Source organism: Panthera uncia, chromosome B1 (genome assembly GCF_023721935.1).
Source record: "Panthera uncia isolate 11264 chromosome B1, Puncia_PCG_1.0, whole genome shotgun sequence".
NCBI classification, from domain to species: domain Eukaryota; kingdom Metazoa; phylum Chordata; class Mammalia; order Carnivora; family Felidae; genus Panthera; species Panthera uncia.
Window position 1 is genome coordinate 124,996,925 of NC_064811.1, and position 24,712 is coordinate 125,021,636.

General features: G+C 39.7%; 1 protein-coding gene across 1 annotated transcript in view; it reads left to right on the forward strand.

The window, feature by feature from the left end:
• The window catches only part of DCLK2 (doublecortin like kinase 2), a 153,692-nt gene that overhangs the window by 96,939 nt on the left and 32,041 nt on the right, over positions 1–24,712 (forward strand). The window contains exons 5-7 of the mRNA XM_049632272.1: positions 5,244–5,338; positions 23,646–23,718; positions 24,556–24,664. Of these exons, the coding sequence (XP_049488229.1) occupies positions 5,244–5,338; positions 23,646–23,718; positions 24,556–24,664 (277 nt within the window). The remainder of the gene's footprint in view (positions 1–5,243; positions 5,339–23,645; positions 23,719–24,555; positions 24,665–24,712) is intronic.

A 24,712-nucleotide genomic window follows, 5' to 3' on the forward strand; every position in this document is an offset into this window, starting at 1 on the left:
TAATCATTCTCCTTTCAGTATTCTTTGATTATTATGAACTTCTAGTTTTTCCCATGTTTGTATGCAGCTTGGTTCCAAAACAACATATAGGTGACATGACTTTTAGAATCAAGCGTTTAAGTCTGTTTCTCAGAGTTGTCATAAATGTGCCAAGACACTTGTTTGTTTTGTCCTGACATATTTTCTTAAGAACAGTCATTATCTAGAATCTTCTAGTATTTACTTAGAAGTGCTTCTTCACATTGTGCCCACTGCATACTATATTTTTAACTTTGTGCTATCTGATTGTGAATATTTTCTTCTCTTACTGGTTTAAAACATACATAGACACATCTAACACAGAAATGGATTTACTTGAAGAGTTTCACAGGTGTTTCCTTCTTTAAGCAATTAAATAGTAGCAAAGATTATTATTGGAGTTAGTACTTATTTAAGAGTCGGATTTACCTGTAATTAATTTTCTTTCAGGTTCTAAACCTGTAGATTTGTCCTAATTTTGAATGCTTTGGTGCACTTTTTTAAAAGCTAAAAACATCTATCAATATCTTGATATATTCTATAAGATTTGTCTATAGTAATTATAAATAATTTTGTAATATCATTTACTATTAAAGAAGGGATTGTGAAAAACCCTGATTTTACGTATGGGAAATCTAGAACATTATGAAAGTAGTATCAATAAAAACTACCTCTAGCATAAGGCTCTTTATAAAAGACTGAGTTTTTTGGACATTATGCTTTTCACTGGTTCCCCTTCAGCACCCATCCCACTTGACTTAGGTCAGGTTGTTTTACCCTTTTTTTGTATATGTGTTCAGACCTGCTGAATAACTGCTCTCCTTACTGTCTCCTCCTCCTTGTATTCACTGAATGTGTACAGTTAAGAGGGGTGGCCATCACTCCAGTGCCTACTCTGCAGCCAGATCCCCAGGTGAGCCATGATTAGTATGGCTTTGTTGCTCTGCTGGGTTTTTTTCGTTTTTGTTTTTTTGCCACATTTCTGTTTCCTTTTGCTCCATTTCCATGAACGTATCTGGCTCATACCAGTGTACATGTGTGCACTGTGGAATGCTTCACGGTGCTTAGGGTGCCTCAGCCTCCTGTGTTTATTAGAAAACTGGTCGTTGTCAGATTGCCAGATGCCTCTGTATGTACTTGTAGGACAAAACGATGAAGAAGCATACCACCTCCAAGGGCCTATCTTCTAGTTAATTTTGGAAAATACTCTGTTATTGAAAAAGTAATATGAAAATGGCCATAGAAGCAATTAAATTCTTCTGTTCTCCTTCCCCTTCTAGTCTTACCTTCCTCCCCACCCTACAGCTAATAGGCCCAAGGCTCTTCTAAAAGTATTGACAATATCAATATTTTTAACTGAAAGCATTTCTCTACCGTGGACCTTATTTCAAATCATATTATGCTTTCTGTAAAGTATCTCAGACACAAAGAAAGCTAATATAACATGAAATTTGCATAAATACAATTACCTGAGCTTACCATAGAGTCAAATGTAGATTTTTGTCAGGTTCTTAACTTTTGTTTTAGCCATAGGTTTACAGAGGTTTATCATAACAATAAAATAAATAGAAGTGAGGAGAGTGATTCAGGAATCAGGTATTATAATGAATCCAGTACATACTAAACTAAAAACATGTTTCATAGTCATATTTGTATAAAGAAAGATTTATTCAAATCTTTTTAACTTGGATTTGGAATGCTTACAAGTTGACTCAAAAAATCTTAACATGGCAGTACCCTCAATGTTTAAGTCCATATGTGCATTTGGGATAGTAGAGTAGATCTTAAACTCATAAGTAAAAATTGTAAGATGTTTAAATTAGGTTTTAGAGGGCAAACAGCTTCTTTATGAGAGCTTAAACTTAAAAGTATGTTCAGCACAGGGCACCTGGGTGGCTCAGTCATTTAAGTGTTCAACTTTGGCTCAGGTCATGATCTCAAAACTTGTGGGTTCAAGCCCTGCGTCAGGCTCTGTGCTGACAGCTCAGAGCCTGGAGCCTGTTTCCGATTCTGTCTCTCCCTCTCTCTCTGTCCCTCCCCTGCTCGTGCTCGCTCGCTCGCTCTCTCTCTCTCTCAAAAATAAATCCTAAAAAAAAAAACAAAACTATGTTTAGCACATACTGCAGTTACAGAAACCTGACAGCTTTATGTTATTAAAAGCCAAGTACCCATAAGTACAACTCACGTTTATAGACCTCTTTAGCTGTGTTATACTTGTTAACATTTAGAAAATTCCATGGGACTAATTGGAGTGTCAAACAGAGCTAGAGTAACTTTATAGACCTAATATTGTAGTTTTTCTGTGTTGGGACAGAAGTGAAGTCTTCTGGTTGACTGGATTCTTCAAGAAAACTCTATCAGAATAGTTAAATAGTGTGTAATAAACAGAGAAATTCATCCAGATAACATAATTCAGTAAATATTACCATAATTTGAGTCCTAAAAATTCTCACTTTAGTTTTCTTGCTTGTAAATCTTTCAGAGTCTACCAAGATAGAAAGTATTCAAAACAAACAAAAAAGCTTCAAGTTTGTTTCTTACCTTACAGTTGAGGGGAAGGGCACATGATAAATAGCCTTATGTTGGGAAAGAGAGTCTGGGGTAGTGAAGGAGTAGGAAGAGGACCAAGGTGCTGTCGGCTTGCTGCCTGCCTACCAGTTGGTGGCAGCAGTGTGAGGGGCGTGGCTACAACATGGGACTGTCTTGGGTCCCACTTACCGTCCCTAAGACTCTGGAGAAATGTGCAAATAAATGAAGTTAAGGACTTCTCATTAGGGAACACTTTTTAGGACCTTTCAAATGCTCTGGGAAACTTAGAGACCCACATATGACTTAGTATGTCTTTAGAATGAGATTATTTGGCTGGGAAGTCGGGGGGAGCACAGATATAGACATGTAGTTACTAACACCAGTAAAATCCTGGCAGTGAGTTTTATTAAGAAACTATGTCTAGGCAGGAGGTGGTGTGTTTTTAGGGAGATTGTTTGCTGTCAAGATTACATTTGCAGGAATTGATTTTTCTCTTTTAGTCCCTTTTCTGTCACCGTTCCAAGGTAGCCTTTGTTACCAGTGTGGTGTCTGAATATCTGTGAAGCTAATAGCACTCATTGAGTAGGGATTGGTGACCTGACAGGTTGCTGTATGGAATGAAGAAAAAAAGGAATAAAATTCAGTCTCAGCTCACAGCAAGTTGACTCATTCATTGCCCATAATAATCTCTACTTTATGTGAATTCCTGCCACCTATTCCCTTTATTTAAAGACAATTTTTAAAACAAACAACATTGAAATTTAACTTGAGAAATAACTAGGACTGCTGAATATTCTTAAAAGTTTCTAACTGCACAGTTCCTCGTGTTGTACTTGCACTCTAAAGGTGCACATGTATTAAGAAATTATAGATAACTGATAGTTATTTATGCATGAGGGGTTTTGAATTAGAAAAATTAAAGTTTGGTCAGTTAAAAGTGACTAGAAAATTTTTTCATCCATACCCAATTTTTAAAAATGAGCAATGCAGGGGCTCCTGGGTGGCTCAGTTGGTTAAGCATCCAACCTCAGCTCAGGTCATGATCTCACAGTCCGTGAGTTCAAGCCCCACATCGAGCCCTGTGCTGACAGCTCGGAGCCTGGAGCCTGCTTCGGATTCTATGTCTGCCTCTCTCGCTGCCCCTCCCCCACTCATGCTCTGTCTCTCTCACTCTCAAAAATGAATAAATGTTAAAAAAAAAAAATTTGTAAAAATAAAAACGAGCAATGCAGCAAACAAGCATGACTTCATAGGCCTAGATGTCCTGGTTTACAGATAACACATCCCATTACAAACACTTGTTGATCCAGGACTTTTGCCCCTACTCGAGGATGGGTGCTCACTTTTTTGAGTCACCTATTTAGGACTTTTGTCTCTACATTTTGCTTTTTATACTCATTAGCTTCATTTAAAATAGTTGTTTGCTTCCTCATATTTAAAAAATGAAGAAGAAGAAAAGAAAAAGATGGACTTTGTTTTTCTTTCCATAGAGATAAATGGTAGTTTTTATCTTTAGGCAAAGCTTTGGAGGTTAATGATAAAAGAAGTTACACACATTTCTTAGAAAAATAATTACACCAGTCCTAGACATTTACTACCAACTTTGTGAAATTACAGCAGAAATGGATCCAGTTGATACAATTAGGAATAAGCATGAGCCATGCTGAAATGTTTGACCAGCATTCTGTAGTATAAAATCCGTAAATTTATCTTCCCCTCTAAACAGCAGTGGTTAGGGGCGCCTGGGTGACTCAGTAGGTTAAGAATCCGACTCTTGATTTTGGCTCAGGTCATGATCCCAGGGTGGTGGAATCGAACCCTGTGTCAGGCTCTGGGCAGAGTGGAGCCTGTCTAAATTCTCTCTCTCTCCCTCTGCCCCTCCCCTGCTCATGCTCTCTCACTCTCAAAAATAAATAAATAAACATTTTAAAAAGAAAAGAAAATAGCAGTGGTCATACTTTTCCTAGGTGTGCTCTAAATTGAGCTTTCAGCAATTTCAACAATAAGAAGTGTATGGAAGTTTGGAGGGGGTTCTATAAAAAATCATCAAGATTTACTAAATAATGGGAGAAATTAAACTGTGAAGACAAGAAAATAGAAGGAATTTAGAAATGACTAGTTTAGAAAAAATAAAGTTGAAGAGTGCCTTTTATGGCCTTCAAACAAATAAGCAGATGTTAAAAATGACCAGTAACTTTCCCTTTCTATTAATAATATACTTAGAAACTGTGTTTGGATTATTATGATGGAATTGGTTTGGAGAGCTGTAAGAACTTCTTGGTTATTCAGGTTGGTATATACCAAGAGAGTGGATATTGGAAGTTAGAGAGCAACCTTCATAGTAAAGCATTACAAATACACCGTCCATTTCATTTCTCTACCCTTGCTAGTGGGTAGGGTGTATGGACAAGTTCTCATTCACATCTCTAATTCCATAATGTTTTATATATTTGTTTATGTCACTTTTGGAGAACTATTACTGAAAACAATTTTAGTTTCACTCCTTATTTGTCTGATACTTTGTAATGCAATAAGACACATCACTTTTGCTTTTTGCTGATTTGCCATCTGCTTGGAGCTTTAAATGAATCAAAGCTTCACTGGAGCTATGTTGTGCATGTGCTTAGTGTTTTTGCACACAGTTGGGTTGTTTTGGGTTTTAATGACCTCTGTCTCCTCTGTTGTCTTATGGTCAGTTAACGGAACTCCCAGCAGCCAGCTGTCTACTCCTAAATCAACGAAATCCTCCAGCTCTTCCCCAACTAGCCCAGGAAGTTTCAGAGGATTAAAGGTATGAAATAGGATATATGGCATGTTTGTGTGGTTTTGTTGTTTTGAGATGCATAGTTTGGTAGTTTAATGTGTTCAAGGGCTCGGGTGTAATAACAAATCAAAAAGGAAAGAGTTTAGGATTTGGAGCCCAGAAGATCAGGTTTTGAATCCTTTGTTTTTCATCTTGTAATCTGGGTCATCTCACTTAACTCTTCTGAGCTCAAGTATTTCCATCACTAGAAAGGGACTAATAAGGTTGTGGTTAGGGTTGAATATATTGTGGTAAAGTATAATAAATGGTAGTTTTCCCATTATTATCAACATGGTTTGCAATGGGTAAGCCTTGGAGAACACTGTAATTCTTCTAACAATCTCATTTTGAATCATGAATTTAATATTGCTAGCTAACCTAATTTGACTTTGCAAAAGTCTAAAATAGAACGAAATACTAGCATGGTACTTATATACATATGTAGTAACATAAAAAGATACGTTCATTTTGATGAGAAGTTAGAAACAAATCTTGGGTTTTGACTGTGAGGTCCTAAAAATATAAATGGTAACTTAACATGATCAGCAGTTGGGTTAATAGACATTTTGTCTAATAGAGAGGGAGAAGAATGATAAATGAAACCGTATTTGCAAAATTTCAACAACATTGATTTCCCTTAGTGGTTTTCAATCATTTAAATTTATAAGAGAAAATTTGCCTGGTAAAATAGCAGTAAATAACTTGGGTTGAAGATTGAAAGTTTCCTTTTGTAGAAACAATCAAATTATCTGCATGGTAATGCACTCTAAGAATACTGAAGTATACCTAGTGCCTTGTATGTATGCGTATGTGAACTTAATTCTCTTGGTGCTTTGGTGACATTGGGAAGATCTTCATTAGGAATACATTCTCCAAAGATGGTTTTGCCTAAACACTTCAAATATTGTCTGAGTGGTTTTCTTTACTTTTAAGGATGTTGAAAACATCTTTCTCATTAGTAAAATGAATTGTAAGCACCCACCACCCCTGGGTGAGAACCTGCTGAGCCTTCAGGGCAGTGAGGATCATGGGCCCCCTACTTCTCAAAGGGCTCATTCTCCACCTGATGCTAACTAAGGTTTGTCTGTCCTTCCCTGAGAATGTGTGAACACCCAAAGTGACCCTGCATGATTCTTGTGTAAGTCACAGAGATCAAAAAGAGAAATTCCTTCTGGAAAAGGACAGCTTGTCTGTTTTTGTGCCTGCTTGCCTATGTGCGTTGGCAGAAATTGGACCAAGGCTAGCAGTAAGTTTGGGATCAGCGAGTACATAGCTGTCACCTGCCTCCAAGTGGTGGAAGCTCCTTCTCTTTATCAGAAGAACCAGGCATTTTCTGAGGTGCTAAACTGGCTGAGGTCAGCTTATAATATGATTTCAGTGAAATTCTTAATAATTGAGAAAGTGGTATAAATTAAAAATCACTAATCAGCTAAGTATTTTCAACTCCCCCCCCCATTTATTGTCCCCCAAATAGATAGGAGGTGCACTGTTTTTAATTTGAGTAACTTTCAAGAGAATTAAAGTAAAAATAATCAAAGTTCTTTCACCTTTTTTCTAATTCCACATATTTTGTCATGTGTTAAAATAAAAGCAGGTGGCTCCTAGTGCTGGTAACTGTTAGCCTTAGGGCAGAGCCCACACAAGCTTCCAGTGAGTCATGTGAAGGCTGTCATGTCCTCCCCCAGACCATGGCTCTGGGCAGAGCCTCTGGCAGGTACCTGATTCTCTGCTTCCCTGGAGTTTCATTCATTTCCCTTTTTCTGTTATCTGTTGGTAACCTTTGCTCCCGTCTTTCTTTTTGGCTCATCTTCAGCTGTGAGCCTAAGGTTGTTCCTTTTCATTGGTGCCACTTATGCTCAGAGTACACACCCACCCTACGCACTTGCACACAAAGTCACACAAGATCACTCGTACTTCTGAAGTGGAGGTTTGTGGAATTTTAAAAACATAGTTGTTTTTCTGCTGAGACATTAAAGTTGCTCTCATCTCTCTGAATGTATCAGAAATGGTATAGCAACCCCAGCACCTAGCACAGAGCTCCCTGCTCAGGATTACTTATTGGTACCTAAAGAGGTAAAGAAAATAAGAGAAATATTGGTTACTGCCAAGATGGAAAAGGAGATTATCTGTAAGATAAAGAGTAGTGGTCTTTCTGTTATTGCTGGGAGCCTCTGCCTTGTGTGAAAGGAGGTCCCCGTCCTTGGATTGCCCATGAGATTTACCTGGGGACCTGCACTCCAGTGAACACAGCCAGAAGGAAAGCAGCAGGCACAAAGCAGTTTATTAAGGTGGAGGCACACTCAAGTGGGAGAGTGCAGGCATGTTCTGTGAGGTGGAACCAGCCCCTAGGTTGCTTAGGGATTGGATATTATTGGGTCTTTCTGGGCAGGGAAGAGCTGGCGTGTACAGTGGGGTGATCTCTAGTGGAGGCTGCTTCCAGTCATTTGGGGATTCCTCCTACAAGTTGAGAGGGGGAGTTTTTGACCCTATAAGGTTTGTATCTGGATGGTCATAGCAGTCTTTCTTGTGGAGGGGGGCAGTACCTGCAATGCAGATCCATTTAATGAGTCTAGAGGTTACCCTGGAGCAGAAGCAGAAGAAGAGAGCCCATGCTTGGTACCTGTGGCTCTTGAACGGTCAGCCCCAAGGTCTTGGAAGTCACGAGGTCAGGATGTTGTGTCCCAGGCTTTTGATGTGTGACCTGTTTATCACCATCCTTGCCTTCAGGTCAAGGACTTTGGACTCTGTCCTGGCCTTCCTTCCACTGTTCAGATCTGGCTTTTCTGTAACATTTTCATGATCCCACCCCCATCCCTCCCAAACCAACTTTGTTTCGCACTACACTTGAGGCCTGTGGGCTTCACTCACAGCTTTGAGACCTCCCCTGTGTTTTCTTTCTATCTGTTAAATAAGGACATTTCATTTTAAATGCCCTCTAAAATGCTAGGATTATAGTTCTTTTAAGTTGGCAAGAAACCCACCTAGGAAGCTGGGGAGTCTTTCTCTTCTGACTTTAAAGCTGATACAGAATTACCAAATTTTACATTAAATGTTAGCAGCTAAAGGAGTGTCTGCCACACTGACCAGCTTTTAGGCCACAATGCCAAACTGCCGCCTGGGTCATTCCTTGTGGAAACCTTCCGTCATGACTGTCCCCAGCGATCTATGGTACTGGATATTGTCATAGGCATGAAGACCTGCCTTTGAAATACTGCAGCTTAGTCATGTTACTTACTGTACGAAATACACTGATTTTAATGTCTGTAAGCGCTAGTCAGCATCTGTCCACGTTTGCATTTTCTCTATTCAGTGACATTACAAATGGAGAATTACAGATAATTACCATGTGTTAGTGCTCTGCTTTTTTCTTCCTCTTCATTTACAAAGGCTTATTAAGATCAATTAAGAGGGATTGTCTGACAATGGAGGACTGTTTTTCATAGGCAGGAACTATTTATCCTGGTTAGAGGCTTTAATGGCTTTGGGGATAGATAATCTTTTTCCAGAGAATCAGAATCGACAAAAACAAGCAAACCACACCAGGACAGCATGTGCAGGAGCTGTCACTCCTATCTCTCTATCTGCCAGGACGAAGCTTTTGCCAGAATTTTTTTTTTTTTAATCTGGGTTTTGCTAAGTTGGGAATTAAGCAGAGTCAAGTCTAGATAAGCAGAATTTGATATTCTCTTAGAACCTCCCCATCTTTATGCAGTTTCTGAGAATCATTTTAGTGTTTTGGTGGGGACTTTGGATGAACCGGAAATGAAAATAGAGTCATATTGTGATGTTTAATCTCCGACCACAGAGTGTCCCTGGCTGTTTTTTGTTTGCTCATTGAAAAAGAGGAGAGAAATACAGAAGCAACCCACCTCTCCACAAAAAACTATTCAGTTTCCTTGTAGTACTCTTTGAGGAAGACATTTCTGCTCCATTCATGTGCATTTATAAAAGATCATGCTCTTTGAAGGGCTGGACCAAAGCCAAGAGAGGAAGCAAAGCTTTCTCCAAATTGTGAATTTTTTTTTTTTTTTCAGGATGGAAGTGTAAGAAATAGGGTGGCAACCAAGCAATTGAGGTCCTTTTAAACCTAAAACTGAAAGATGTTAGGGTAACTGAGAACTAGTTGTACTTCGATTATCCTTTTTTGGTATTGCTAGTTCCCTGAAACTTACAATGTGAAAACAAAATAATCTCAGATCTGTAGTTTCATCTTCATTTTATAGATGGGGAAACTGAGATTCAGAGATGTGAAGTAACATGCTCAGGGTCTCAATGGCCCCTTGGGATCTCTAATCCTTTCAGGGTCTCTGTCTCTAACCTCTGACTTTCCCTCCATTACTGGAGGATCCTCCTGAATGACTGCAGCCCAGGCATCTCAGGAGGAAGTTGGTATGATTATTATGGAAAAGCTATGCACAGGTCTTTTAGGAGGGGTTAGTGCTGGGGATGACTTTCTTACTGAGTATCTGGGTTTAGATATGCATAAATGCTCTGAATAAAAATGGGTTGAGATATCAGAAAAGGAATGGGGGTGGGGGTGGTTGGGGAAAAGGGAGAGGCAGTCCTGGGGTGGGGGAGAGGTAGATGAAGGGAGGTAGAAAGATAGAGAAGTACCTAGCACTTCTACCTGACCCCATGAAGCTGTAGTAAAATGACAAAGTTCACAAGAGGTTAGGGTTATTGGTTTTCTTTAAGCCAGAAATCGAGCTGAGTATTGTCAAGATTGACATAGGCTGGAACAAGATAGTGTAGTCCAGGCCCAGCAAACACATGGGTACCTGGATATGAGATAATGTTACATGGTGGTCCTGTCATGGAAGCCACATTGCGAGGATAGTAGTGTAAATGCGGTTTGAAAACAGAGCCCATGCTTATCACCATTACTAGCCTCTAAAGACTCAGTGAGAGGGGCGCCTGGGTGGCTCAGTCGGTTAAGCGTCCGACTTCGGCTCAGGTCATGATCTCGCAGTCCTTGAGTTTGAGCCCCGTGTCGGGCTCTGTGCTGACAGCTCAGAGCCTGGAGCCTGTTTCAGATTCTGTGTCTCCCTCTCTCTCTGCCCCTCCCCTATTCATGCTCTGTCTCTCCCTGTCTCAAAAATAAAATAAAAAATGTTAAAAAAAAAATTTTTTTTTAAAAAAAGACGCAGTGAGAAAGCAAGGCCAGTGTATTAAACAGATGACTAGAAACAACGTGGTTAGACCAAAAAGTCATAAAATGAGTTGCTAGGGCTACTTAGGAGGTCTCTATTAGACCATTTCCCCAAAACCTAGTTTGTAGGTAATAGAACTTGGTTTTCCTTTTGTATAGATTTAGGGAAACTGGCTTTCCTAGGACAAGACCACTGGTGGTGGTGGTCACCTGGGAAGGAGGTAGTTCTGCAGGCCAGAACCAAGCTGCCTTCATGACACATCAGGCTTTATCTTGACCCCAGGCTACCTACTACAGTCAGACACTTGGGGAAGCCCAAAGGCCTTTTTAGTAAGGCCAATTCATGCCAGGTTGTACTAGGCTTTTGTTCTTCTTTAGTCCTCCTTAATAATTAAAATTTTCTGTGAGTGTTTCAGTTTGAACCAGTTAAGCTAAAGGGAACCAAGACAAATCTCTTGCCCACTCAGGCCAGAGGATTAAGGCAGATGCGGCAACCCATAGTATGTAGTTACATAGAAGGACAGTATCAAAGAATGAAGCCCAGAGCTCATTTGTGCTTAGATGCCTCCATTTGGAGAAGGACATAAGATAGTATAGAGGTTAAAGCATGAGCTCTGAAACTAGAGTTTCTGGGTTTGATCTTGGCTTGGCCACTCACTAGCTGTATGATCTCCAGTAAGTCATATCACTCTTATCTGTGAGAAAAGGACTAATAGGACCTAGAACACAGGGTTGGCATTAATTAAATATAGGGAAAATGCTTAGAATAGCTTTGCTGTTCTTTCTTATTGTAAGCCTTGGGATTTCCAGGTTCAGCGTTCATATGAAGGAAGTTTTACCTACAAAGAAAAAATTTAACAAGCAGTAATATGTAAGAAGGGAAGAAGAAGTGAGAAGTCAGACTTCAGATTGTATTACCTCCTCTGCTTTTCTCTCTTATGAATTGCCTTCCTGACTCTATCCTTCATCTCTGTTTTCCTGTCCTCTTTATATAGTCTGACTCCATTAGTACTCTGTGAGGCAACTTAGTAACAAGCTATCTCAAAATTTAGCAGCTTAAAATAGCCATAAAAAATTATTGTCTCTGGGTGCCTGGATGGCACAACTGGTTAAGTAAGTGTCAACTTCGGCTCAGGTCATGATCTCGCAGTTTGTGGGTTCGAGCCCCATGTTGGGCTCTGTGCTGACAGCTCAGAGCCTAGAGCTTGCTTCGGATTCTGTGTCTCCCTCTCTCTCTGTCCTTCCCCCCACTCACATTCTGTGTCTCTCTTTCTCTCTCTCAAAAATAAATAAACATTAAAAAAATTAAAATAAATTATCATCTTGCATAGTTCTTGTGGGTCAGGAATCCAGGAACAGTTTAACTAGGTGGCTCTGGCTTAAGATCTTTGATGAGCTTGTAGTCAAGGTGTGCACCAGAGCTAGTTACCTGAAGACCCTGCTGGGAATGGAGGACCTCCTTCCAAGGTGACTCACTCATGTGGTGGCAGGTTGGTGCTGGCTGTTGGCAGGATGCCTCAGTTCCTTGCCATGTGGACCTCTCCATAAGTTGGCTTGAGTATCCTCAGAACATGGCAGCTGGGTTTCTTCAAAGCATATGATCTAAAAGAGAATGCCATGCAGAAGCCCTCCTGTCTTTAACCTAGTCTTGGAAGTCAGACGCCATCATTTCCATAAGAGCTTAGTAGTCACGTGTCAGCTCAGTTCTGCATGGGAAGGGTCTGTATTAGGGCATGAAAATCAGGAGGTGAGGCTCAGGGGAACCATTTTGGAGGCCACACCTATTCTCTCTGCTTTCATCTCTTTATCAGCCACCCAAAATTTCTTTCTTAGGCTTCCCCTGTTCCCTCAATAGGTTCTGTCCATTCTCCTTTTTGAGGGCCACAAAAGTCTCTCTCAGTATCAATGTTGCTGCTTTTCTCTTCTCCCAGTCTTTTGTTCCTACTGATCACTCCCTGCCCATTCTTTTATCTCCCCTTCAAATTCTAGAATCCCACCACCACTGATGTTTTCTTCTTAATCCTCATCTTCCTCTTGTCCTCAGCCCATGATCTCCTGTTTCCTCTGCCCAAGCTCCTCACAGTCCCTTCGATCTAGCTGATAACTTTCCCTGTGGGAATATTTTCTGTGCTTAAATCACAGCATTTTCTTTGGGACAGATAGGCAATAAAGAGTACTAAATGTGTCATCAGCTGCCAGATGGATGAAGAAAGCATTTCCCTGGAATTTCATTCATCACCCATGTCCCAGTTTAGGATTTTCAAGGCTGTAGTAACTTAAGGCTTCAGAGTCAGGGGCACATCTGTGGACACTGAGGGATAAAATGTCTCACATTTTGATGCTGAAGTGTATGCCCAGAGGCTGTCTACTGTGAGTATTCTTGTTGGTTGAAAGAAGAAAGGAAAAAAAAAAAAAAGTACATTTGGAACACTATCCAACATCTTGAGATTATAAACCGTCTGATGTGCTGATATTTTATCTGATGATGTCTCCTGGGTCTGCTGGTGGTGAAAGATTTTCCAGATTTGTGAAGTGTGATGAAAGGGCTGGTAGTATCTCATACTGATTGGCAGAGCTAAAATGCAACTCTCTGACCTCCTGAACTTCAAAACTTCTTTTCGAAGCTGTGAAATGTAAATCCACAGTAGCTGCTGACCTTAGACGTTTTTGCTTTTCCCTGGAGCTTTGGTTTTTCTCTGGTATTTAAAGCTAGTTAATAATCTTCAGTACTGAGAGACTGACTACTTTTATACTTTTTATTACCCCGAAATGCTGGGTGGTGACTTCATCTCTGAATGTAATTGATTTTGTAGACAGAAACAAAAACAGAAGAGGGACTAAGCAGTTTTGAAGACTTCAGTGGCCTAACAAAATAAATCATCATTAGGAATCTCAGACTGTTTCAGGACGGCGATTTGCACATTGTGGTTGCTCAGTAAATAGAGGCATTTGGTGGGTAAATCGCTCAACTGGGCTGAAGCCCACCTTTGTGGGGCTGGAGGGAGAGTTTGCCAAGCAAATCAGTGTATAAATAGGATCAATTTTAACAATTTTATTTGAATATAAGCAACTCCTGTGTTAATCTTAAATGCTCCCTTATTCATGAAAGTGAGCCATTAGAAACTCTTCTTGGTAGTATATTAAAGATAATTGGATGGAATTAAGACTTAGACGTTGTAGCATTTAAATTGGTCTGTGCTGGTGACTGACTGTGGTAATTTCCATAGTTTGAGCTGAAGAGTCAGGCACCTCTCCTAGCACCCTGGCATCCTAGAAATTGGTGAGACCTCACAGTGAAAGCATACAGACATTTTTAGCAGGTAGGCATGGTTTACCACATGTCTGTTGCTTAAAAATCCAGTAAGCAACAATTGGTATGAAAGGCTCACTGGTAAGGATATGCAGAGAATCTATGCTGGTTTTGGTGGACCGTGTGGTCGACTGAGATAGCAGGGATACTCAAAGGAACAGACAGCCCCTTTCAGAGACTGTTGAATTGTACATGTACAGGCTGTGTGTTCTCTGTAGTTGGACAATTCACTATTTACCACTATTAACCAATCACAAATATCAAGCACCACTAATTTTGCCAAATGAAAACAAGTCTAAGGTATGGCTACAGATAAGAATACATTTTGTATATTACTAGCCTTTAGGTATTGATTCACATTAATTGTTCTCATATCTCATTACTAATAATGAAGTATTTCAGAGTGAATTATCACAAATCCAGTATAAAAGTGATAAAGATTTCTTGTTTTTATTTTAATTCTTAAAATCCAAATGTAATTAACATGGTGTTACATCAGTTTCAGGCATACAATATGATGAGTCAATAATTCTATTACATTAATCAATGTTCATCACAGTAAGTCTACTCTTAATCCCCTTTACCTGTTTCACCCATCCCCCTACCAGCCTCCCCTTTGGTAATCACCAATTCTCTTTATTTGAGAGACTGGTTTTTTTTGTCTCTTTCTTTCTCCATTTGTTTTGTTTCTTAAATTCCATTTATGAGTGAAATCATATGGTATGTCTTTCTCTGACTTATCTCACTTAGCATTTTACCCTCTAGATCCATCCATATTGTTGCGAGTGGCAGTATTTCATTCTATGACCGAATAATATTCCATTGTGTATATATATACACTACATGTTCTTTATCCATTCATTTATCATAGATACTTGGGTTAATTCCATATCTTGGCTGTTGTTAATAATGCTGCAGTAAACATAAGGATGCGTATATCTTTTTGACTTAGTGTTTTCGTTTTCTTTGGGTATATACCCACTAGTGGAATTAATGGGTCATGGAGTAATTCTGTTGTTGTTGTTGTTGTTATTATTATTATTGTTGTTATTATTATTATTATTATTATTATTAGAGACAGTGGGAGAGAGGGGCAGAGGGAGAGAGAGGGAATATTAAGCAGGTTGTATGCTCAGTGTGGAGCCTGATGCAGGGCTTGATCCCACAATCATGAGATCACAACCTCAGCTGAAATCAAAAGTTGGGCGGTCAACTGACTAAGCCACCTAAGTTCCCCTATTTTTAATTTTTTAAGGAATATCTATATTGTTTTTCACAGTGTCTGCACCAGCTTGCATTTCTACCAACAGTGAATGAGGGGTACTTTTTCTCCACATCCTCACCAACACTTGTTTCTTGTGTTTTTTATTTTAGCCATTCTGATAGGTGTGTGGTGATACCTCATTGCAGTTTTGATTTGCATTTCCCTGATGATTAGTGACATTGAACATCTTTTCTTGTGTCTATTGGCCATCTGTATATCTTCTTTGGAAGATTTATGTTATTAAATGCATTTTTAATTTAGCATTTATTGTAATTCATACTGGCTTTCTTTTTTAATGGAATTGATGTTTTTAAAATATTAAATCCACAAAAATGATAATGGAAGTAAATCTATTTACAAGTAGTACCTAATATACTGACTTAAAACAATCTTCAATACATTTCAGAGGTTGTCTTTTTAAAGAAAAAAAATTTTTCTAAAGTTCTCTTTATATGAGGAAAGGCTGTGAATTGGTACATTATTTGAATAAATTATAAGGATGTGACTATAGTTCTGTAATCTGAAAGCACATTCTAAATATACCACAATGAATATTTTAATGAGTGGGTCTTATACTGGGTGGCATCCCTATATTAATTTAATAGCCTTGGAGGACTTTGTGTTCTCAGAGGAGGGGACATTGTGAGAATAGCCAAATAGCTCCTGGGCTCTGGAGTCAGATCTGGGTTTAGATTCTGACTCTGCATTTGCTGTGGCATTTGGGAAAGTTATATAACCTCTCTGAGTTTTGGTTTCTTCACATATCAATGGAGATTATAATACCTAATTCATAACATATAAGGTACTCATTTTAGGACTTGCCACAAAGTAGGCATTCAATAAACTGTAATAAGTGTCTTCTTTCCTTTTCTTACAAAGAGAAAGTTGTTCTTTGGCAGTAGATAACTTGCAATGGTTAGATTGTTGGATGAGTGACAGAGAGAACTTAAGGTGGCTGAAGAATTAAAGTTGCTGCCAGAACCTTCCTCCAAAGAGGTTCTCAAACTTGGCCACACATTAGATCATCTGTGGAGCTCAAAAAAATACAGATACCCACACTCTACCCCAGGGATTCTTTACTCTGGGTTGCAACCCAGCAATAGAAGATGTTGGATCATCCCAGGTGATCCTAATGTACAGCCAAGGCCAGAGAAACACTGCTTTACAGCAACAGACAGACCCTGAGGGTTATTCTGTTCTAGAGTATGAAAGTGTAAGAATTAGATTCCTAAGAAGGTTCTTGCGGACAAAGAGTTTATTGCTGGCCAAATTCGGCCCACAGCCTGATTTTCTAAATTCAGTTTTACTGGAACACAGCCACACACTCCGTTTACATGTGGTCTGGGGCTGCTTTCATTCTACAATAGGAGAGCTGAGTAATTGTGATACAGACCATACCACAAAGCCTAAAATATTACTCTGTAGCCTTTATTTTTAAAAGTTTGTTTGTTTATTGTTTATTTATTTTTGAGAGAGAGAATATGCACAAGCAGGGAAGGACAGGGAGAGAGAAAGGCAGAGAATTCCAAGCAGGCTCCATGCTGTCAGTGCTGAGCCAGACACGGTGGGGCTCGACATGAGGCTTGAACCTGTGAATCTTGAGATCATGACCTGAGCTAAAGCTAAGAGCTGGACACTCAACCAACGGAGCTACCCAGGCACCCCTACTCTCTAGCCTTTTGCAGAAAATATTTCTGACCCCTGCAGTAGGCCAATTAAAAATTGAATCAGGGTGCCATTTCCCAAGATGCATCAAGAAAGTTGACTCATTATACAATATCTCCTAGATTCTGCTCAAGTGTTTCCTTTTATTAAAAGTCAGAATTAAATAGTGTCCAGCATTATACTCAAAACTCAATATGCTATAATCCATTGATATAGTCATTTCTACTTTTTTTTGAGAATTGCCCATTTTTGAATAAAGCTTTACATTTTTAGTGTAGTACCTAACGTTTCTCTTTAAATTTTAAGTTTTGTGGAAGTTGTAACAATCTACTTACCAAAGAAATTTAATGTAGGACACTCTGACTTGATTTCTTACCTAAATGTAGAAAGCTGAAATGTTACTGATTTAGCATTTACTCAGTCAGCCATGAATGCTTTTTTTAATGGTGCTAGCAGTTGAGAACACCTTAGACTTTTTCTGCTCTATTTCAAGTTTTTAAGTTTTTTAAGTCTTTTCAAGTTTTTAAAAATTTTTTTAAAAAATCTTTATTTATGTTTGAGAGAGAGAGAGAAACAGAGTGCAAGTTGGGAAGTAATGCAGAGAGAGGGAGACAGAATGCAAAGCAGGCTTCAGGCTCTGAGCTGTCAGCACAGAGCCCGACATGGGGCTCAAACATACGAATTATGAGATCATGACCTGAGCCGAAGTCGGATGTTTAACCAACTGAGCCACTGAGGTACCCCAAGTCTTTTAAAGTTTTCAGCAGAACTGAACAAAATAGAAATAGACTCATAAGTACAGAGAACAAACTGGTGGTTGCCAGAAGGGAAGGGAATTGGGAGATGGTGAAATAGGTGAAGGAGATTAAGAGGTAAAGTATAAGCTAGGAAATATAGTCAATAATATTGTAATAACTCTGTGTGATAACAGATAGTAACTGTACTTATCGTATTGAGCATTTTATAATGTATATAAATGTCAGATCACTATGTTGTACACATAAAGCTAATGTAATGTTGCACATCAACTATACTTCAGTTAAAAGAAAGAAAATAAATATACATATATATATCTTTAAAGTGCTTAACCTAGTGCTTTTCAGTAGAACATTCTGAGATGATGGGAGATGATGGGAAATGTCCGTATCCGCATTGTCCAATACAGTAGTCACCAGACATGTGTGGCTGTTAGGCACCTGAAATATGGCTAGTGCAACTGAGGAACTGAATTTTCTTAAAATAAAAAGATAAGATAGAATAGAATAAAAAATAAATAAAATAAATAAAATAAAATAAGATAAAATAAAATAAAATAAAATAAAATAAAATAAAATAAAATAAAATAAAATAAAAATGTTCTTAGCAGAAGCAGGTTCTTATGTGTTTCCTTTCCTTGGTTACTCATAAAAATGGACCTGCTGCTGCCAGATGGGGCCGTGGAGCCTGGTCACATAATGTTCTCAGAAACATCTCCATGGTCTTTTACATCCCCTTCCCTCCTTGACCAATCAGGGCCTCATTAGGAAACATGCCCCCCCTGACTCCCCACCCCTAAATATAATCACATCTTTTTGAACCAGTTAGTAATTATAGAAGATAATCTTGAAAGAGCCCAGATGCTGCCATCCATTTAGGCTTTATTGAGGAGGATCTCGCTAACATGAAGCGTGTAGGCACTTCTTTGTGCTGTCTCAGCATCATAGTTGCTGATGGAAGCATAAATGCTCATTAGCATTTTAAGAGATTTTAATAAAAATTGTTAGTTCGACAATAGGAATGGGACAGGTTTAATCAAGAACACCAAATTTTAATCTCTCTGGTGCTAATTCAATCCTTGCTTCAATAAGAGAATAATTCTTAAGAGGGACAGGGAAATACATAAATTGTGCCTGGGAAACTGTGAATTTTGTAGTCCTAGCTTCATCCCCTGCATTTTCATTGCTCTTTGTCTGCATGCCTCTCAGGGCACTGGGAATGCTTTGCTTTATGCTGCACAATAGACACTTCACATTTGCCAGGGATCTGTCCAGGGATCTTGGTGAATACCAGCTTTTCTTGTACCCTTGGAGCACCAAGCTTCTTTGCTGGGGGGTCAAGTGAACTTAATCACTAGCTGTGTGATTCAAGCATTGCAAGTCCAGATTCATGCCTCAGTAAAATGGCTGCCTCTCACAGGTGTTCAGAGTCCTTTGTAATCATCAGAACCTTAGCAACCATTTCTTGGAATGAAGAGGTTTCCCAGAAAGGTTTTAAGCGTGTACATGTGTCTCCTTATAAGATTGTAAACCTCTGGGCGGTAATGATCGTGTCCCTTCATCTTTATATTCTCTAACAATTCAGCCTAGATTATTGCTGAGGGAGGAAAGGAAAGCTGTTGCTGTGTCAAATCATGTCCCTGTCTATTCAGATGTGCTGTAATAAAATGACTCCCCTTTGTGGTTTCATTTTCCAAGCTTTATTTTCAAATAAAGGAACATTATTTGGATAGGTAATTAGATATGTCACTCCTATTAACTCTACAGAGGTTTTTGGTTTTGTTTTGGTAATTGCTTGAGGTTTAGCACTTAAAAAAATTTCAGTTTGAGAGTTTTGAAAAATGCCCTTCTTGCCATCAGTATTTGCTAAGAAGTCTACACTTCCTGGTGATTTAGTGAAACCTTTGTCAGGTACTCCTGAAAGTATCATTTCATTGCCCCCCCCCCCCCCCCCCCCGGGCACTTCCCCTGCTCAGGCTTCAGCCTAGGTCCTGCTCTCTTTAGTTACTAGGGAACCAGTTCCCACACCTGCTCTGTCTCCTGGTCTCTTTCCTTGTTCTTTGCTGCCTCTGAATCCCAACATAAACCATGTTTGCAGTTGCTGGACTGTTACTGAATTCCTGGGATTCAGAATAGGTCAGTGTTGGGGGGTTAATCAAAACAAACACTGGGAAAGTTACAGTGCTTCACAGGAACTCAATTAGTAAACACTCTGAGGAGTCACTCATCCATGTGAAAATGTATATGGAGGTAAAAATGCCTGCATTTTAGTCCCTTCCAAGAGTTCCCTCTTAGAGAAGCCTTGAGTTAGAACACATCAGCTTTCAGTGAACCAAAATGTACTCAAATTAGCTCAAGAAAGGGGCTTATTAGAAGAAAGCTATCTGCTTCCAGGAGAGCTAAGCAAGCAAGCAGGTGGGGGGAAGGCAGGCACAAAGGCAAGTCTGAGGACTTCAGCAGTGGCCGTGAGGCCTACATACTGCACACCTCCATAGGCTCAGAGTGTTTGGAGGAGAGATGGTTTCTGCTCAGCACCCAGGCCTGACTCAGCCAGCTGTGGCCTGAGGGTGTGGGGCTGCCCCATTCTGGGCTGTGAAATTTAGACATGCAGATAAGATGGTCACTGCCCCTGCTGTTTCCAGGTATTAACAGTCCCCCTCCCCCATCACTGTAATCTAGGGGTGAGCAGTGATCAAAAGGGATCTTTCCAGGGCACATGGGTGTCTCAGTCAGACTCTTGATTTCAGCTCAGGTCACGATTTCATGGTTTGTGAGTTTGAGCCCCACATCAGGCTCTGTGCTGAAAGTGTGGAGCCTGCTTGGGATTCTCTCTCTGCCTCTCTCTCTCTCTGCCCCTCTCCCATTCATGCTGTCTTTGTCTCTCTCAAAATAAACTTCATTTAAAAAAATTTTTTAGTGTTTATTTTTGAGAGAAAGGAAGACACAGAGTGCGAGCAGGGGAGGAGCAGAGAGAGGAGACACAGAATCCAGAGCAGGACCAAGGTTCTGAGCTGTCAGCATAGAGTCTGATGCAGTGCTCCAACTCACAGACCATGAAATCATGATCTGAGCCAAAGTCGGGCATTTAACTGACCGAGCCACCCAGGCACCCCAATAAATAAACTTTAAAAATAAAAAGGGATCTTTCCATTTATTTTTTGGGATATACTTTCTCCAAAATGACATTCTTCTTGTCTTTATTCCATTAAGAATTTGGCTGATATGAATTTTTTGAAGTTTTTTTTAATGTTTATTCACTTTTGAGAGACAGCACGTGCGCAAGTGGGGGAGGGGTAGAAAGAGAGAGGGAGACACGGAATCCAAAGCTGAGCTGTCAGCACAGACCCTGACATGAGGCTTAAACTCACAAACCCTGAGATCATGACCTGAGCTGAAGTCAGATGCCTAACTGACTGAGCCACCCAGGCGCCCCTGGCTAATATGAATTTAATTTGGATCTCTTATTCACTTGACTGACTGTTTTCAGTCTACGAAGGGTTAGATTAGAAGAGGAATGAATTATGTAGCAAAAGAGTTCTTGTAGCCATTGTACATTCAGTAGTTGGAAAACAATTCTCAGTCACTGGATTCTAGGCTCTATGCTAGATATTTTAAGGAAAGGTATACTAATAACTAATAATGACTTATATATAATATATATCACATATATGTAATATAATAATGACTAATTTATTATTTTGTACTTACTATATTTTAAGGAAAGGTATACTAATAACTAATAATGACTTAATTACATGTCAGTGAGTTGACACGCTAAATGTGTTTACATGTATGAGCTCATTTAAATTTACTTGCAAATCTTTGAGCTAGGAGCTGCTACTACCCCTATATTCAAAGTAGAAAATTAAGATTTAAGAAGTTTAAGCAACTTTAAAAAAAGATTCATTTAATGTATAAAATGCATGATAAAAAGTGGTGGGAAACAAATTGGATAGGTAGGTAGGGAGACAAATCATGGGATTATCCTATTGGTGTTATTCTGTTGGTCACAAAGACCCACTGAGGTTTTAGATCGATCGTAGGGGTCATACCAGAACTACGCTTGCAGAAGTTTCCTGGCAATCCTGTGTGGAATGTGGCTGAAACTGAAAGTAACTAAGGAGGCTTTTGATGAGGCTCCAGGAGAAGCCCGAGGAGGACCAGGACCAGCTTGGTAGCTGTGGAAACAGAACTGACTGAAGAACCTTGTAGTTTTCTTTTCGGCTTCCCTTTAAGCCGCCTCTCTGGGCTTTAGTTTTAAACAATCTACCTTTTAAACATTCTAACATAGAATACTGCTGATTCTGGAGTTGCTTTTCATTTCAGCAGGAAAAAAAAACAAAAAAACAAAACCAGGAGAAAACAAAAAGGCTAACATGTGAAAAACTTTGTCCTCCATTTACCTTGTGAGAAACAAAATGATTGAACTCCGAGGAGTCTGTGGATGGTGAAGTGTGAGCTGACTGTAGCGTTTTCAAGATAAAGGGTGGCCTGAAAGGCACCCTGCACGTACACACGTTGCTACAGTTATTCTCCATGTCAGAGTGAAGGAGGCAGAACTTGTGAGAAGCATGGTTGCCACTCAGGACAGGAGCTGACTGGTTGACTCTCAGAACTGCCTTCCCTTGGCCTTAGGTTTCCCAACAGGACATGCTGCTGCTGGTTTTACTGTCCACACAAGGTGTGGCTACATGGGATCTGAGAAAGCAGACCAATTTTTAATGCCTCTTATTCTTGAGACTCATATCTTATTCCAGAAGACCTTCTGGATGATCCTATTCGAAGCAATGTGTATAAATCAGTATTGGGCTTTCCTGGGTTTCGAACCAAACTCCGTCTCAGCAAGGTTCTTACTTCATCCAGAGGAAGGGAGTGGGCCCTGTGTCATTTGTGTTTTTGATCAGCAAGTATTAAATCAGGATTGTGTGTACCAGGCACTGTGCTGCATACGGGAGATGCAGTGATGAATAAGGCACAGCCTTTATGGGACAGAGGTACCAGGACAGCTTGGGCATCGAGGCAAGCAGGTATGCACAGCAGTACAAAAGATGTCAAAGAGGCTTCTCAGTATCTGGTAAGTCCTTTGACCTTGGAAGCTCCTGAAAGGAATCATTAAAGAAAGAAAGACAAAGTTCAAAGAGGAAAATTTGAGTTTAAAAGCCTACGAGCCCTTAGGGATAAAGAAAAAAATAAAAAAATTCCCTAAGCATACATAATAGTAAACATGATATGAATAATACGAGTTTTTCTTTTTTTCTTTAAGTTTTATTTATTTTGAGAGGCAGTTCTCATGAGCAGGGGAGGGACAGAGAGGGAAAGGAAATCCCAAGCAGGCTCTGGCCTGTTGGCACAGAGCCTGACACGGGGCTTGAGCCCACGAAGCTGCCCGATCATGGCCTGGGCCAATCAATATTCAAAAACCAGACACTTAACCGACTGAGCCACCCAGGCGCCCCTAATATGAGTTTTTTAATTCTTTTAAGGATTACAGATATTTTTGTGACTGGGAACTGCAGTGTCACTGAGTTGGAATCTGTCTTTTAGTTTTATCTTTTATTTCCCTCTGGTTCCTAGTAGTAAAAGTTTTTAACATGCTTAGGAGGAATTCTTGCTGTCTTGGGGTCAGTAAAGAAGAGGGTTGAGCCAGGGCTACACTCTGGATCCTGAAGCCACAGGAGGGTGTGGAAGGTGGTACAGTGCTGGGCATGGAGCTGGAGTTCAGAAAAGGGCTCCCCCTTAGGGCCCCCCCTGGGGTCGGCCACAGGGCGGTGGTGGGATCTGGGGACTCGGTGCTGACATTTCTTGGAATTACCTATAGTTCCTTGTTCAGCAGTGGTGCCATGATAGTTTCCTTTACTTTATTCCCCTGAGGTCACAAGCAAAACAGTATCAAAGAGAATAACATACTGTCAAGTTTCCTGACATCCAATCTGAATTGAAAATACTTTAAGGAAGAGATATGTTAATGGGGTGTGTGTGTGTGTGTGTGTGTGTGTGTGTGTGTGTGGAAGAGATGAGAAAGAGATGCCTCCTCTCTTCTTGTATCATTATATTTTTGCACAGTATAAGCATCTTCTTTTCTTTAAGGATTTGCTAGCTGAATATTTGTAAATTTATCCTGATAAGTAATGGTCACTCTCTTCTTTCAGCAGATTTCTGCACATGGCAGATCTTCTTCGAATGTAAATGGTGGACCTGAACTTGGTCGTTGCATGAGTCCTGAAGGTAGTCCTCAATCTGATGATTTCTTTTATACAGGAAGTTATCCATGTGAACTTGGTGGCCACCCAAACCCACTTGATGCTAAATTACAATCTTCCTAAACCGGGATGTAATCATGTCACCAATTAGCCTATTGAGCTATAGTGGGTGGGAGTCACTACAAGATAGATAAAGTTTCCTTGCTTCTAATTAAGCTAACCCAATTTCAGATTTTACACTTGGGCTTACGTATTTTTCTCCTTAGTGGCAGTCTGCTCACAAGTCCTACACACAGACTTTCTCTCAATTAGGTAGCAAAACTGTGTTTCTTCATTGGTTGTCTGCTGTGTGCTGGGCACTGGGGATGCATTGTAAAAGTAGTCATTTTAACCACTTTGTCCTCCTGCCTCTCCCCCTTCCCCTTTTTGAGAAGACTTGGAGGCAGGAGTTAGCCTTCACAGGTATCCCAGCTGGGTGGAATTTTCTTTACTAGAAAATCCTGAGGAGAAATCTTAAAAATTTATAAGATGAGATTAAATCCCCACCATTGTCCCCTTCCCCTTTCTTGAGTGTTAACAGAAAAGTTTACAAAGCTTAGGTTAAGCTTCCTTTTTACTTATTTCAGCTGATGTTTGGGGAATTTGTTAGGTTTATTGATTATGTTTGTTTCAGATTCCACAGCAAGGTTAAAAGCAAATTGGTGATTCAGGTGTTCTCCTCAGAAGATATGCTTAGAAATTTTCTAATGATTCATCATGGACTTAAAAATGAATGCATTGCAATTTATTATTGCCCAGATACATAGGAATCTAGATGAATGCTGATGTGTTTGCTAGACTTTGCATTTATCCTTTTGTGCAGGTGTGAATGGAAACAGGTGCTCTGAATCATCAACTCTTCTTGAGAAATACAAAATTGGGAAGGTTATTGGTGATGGGAATTTTGCAGTAGTCAAGGAGTGCATGGACAGGTGAGGATAATCATTTGTTCACCTACACATACATTTCTTCCTTAGAGT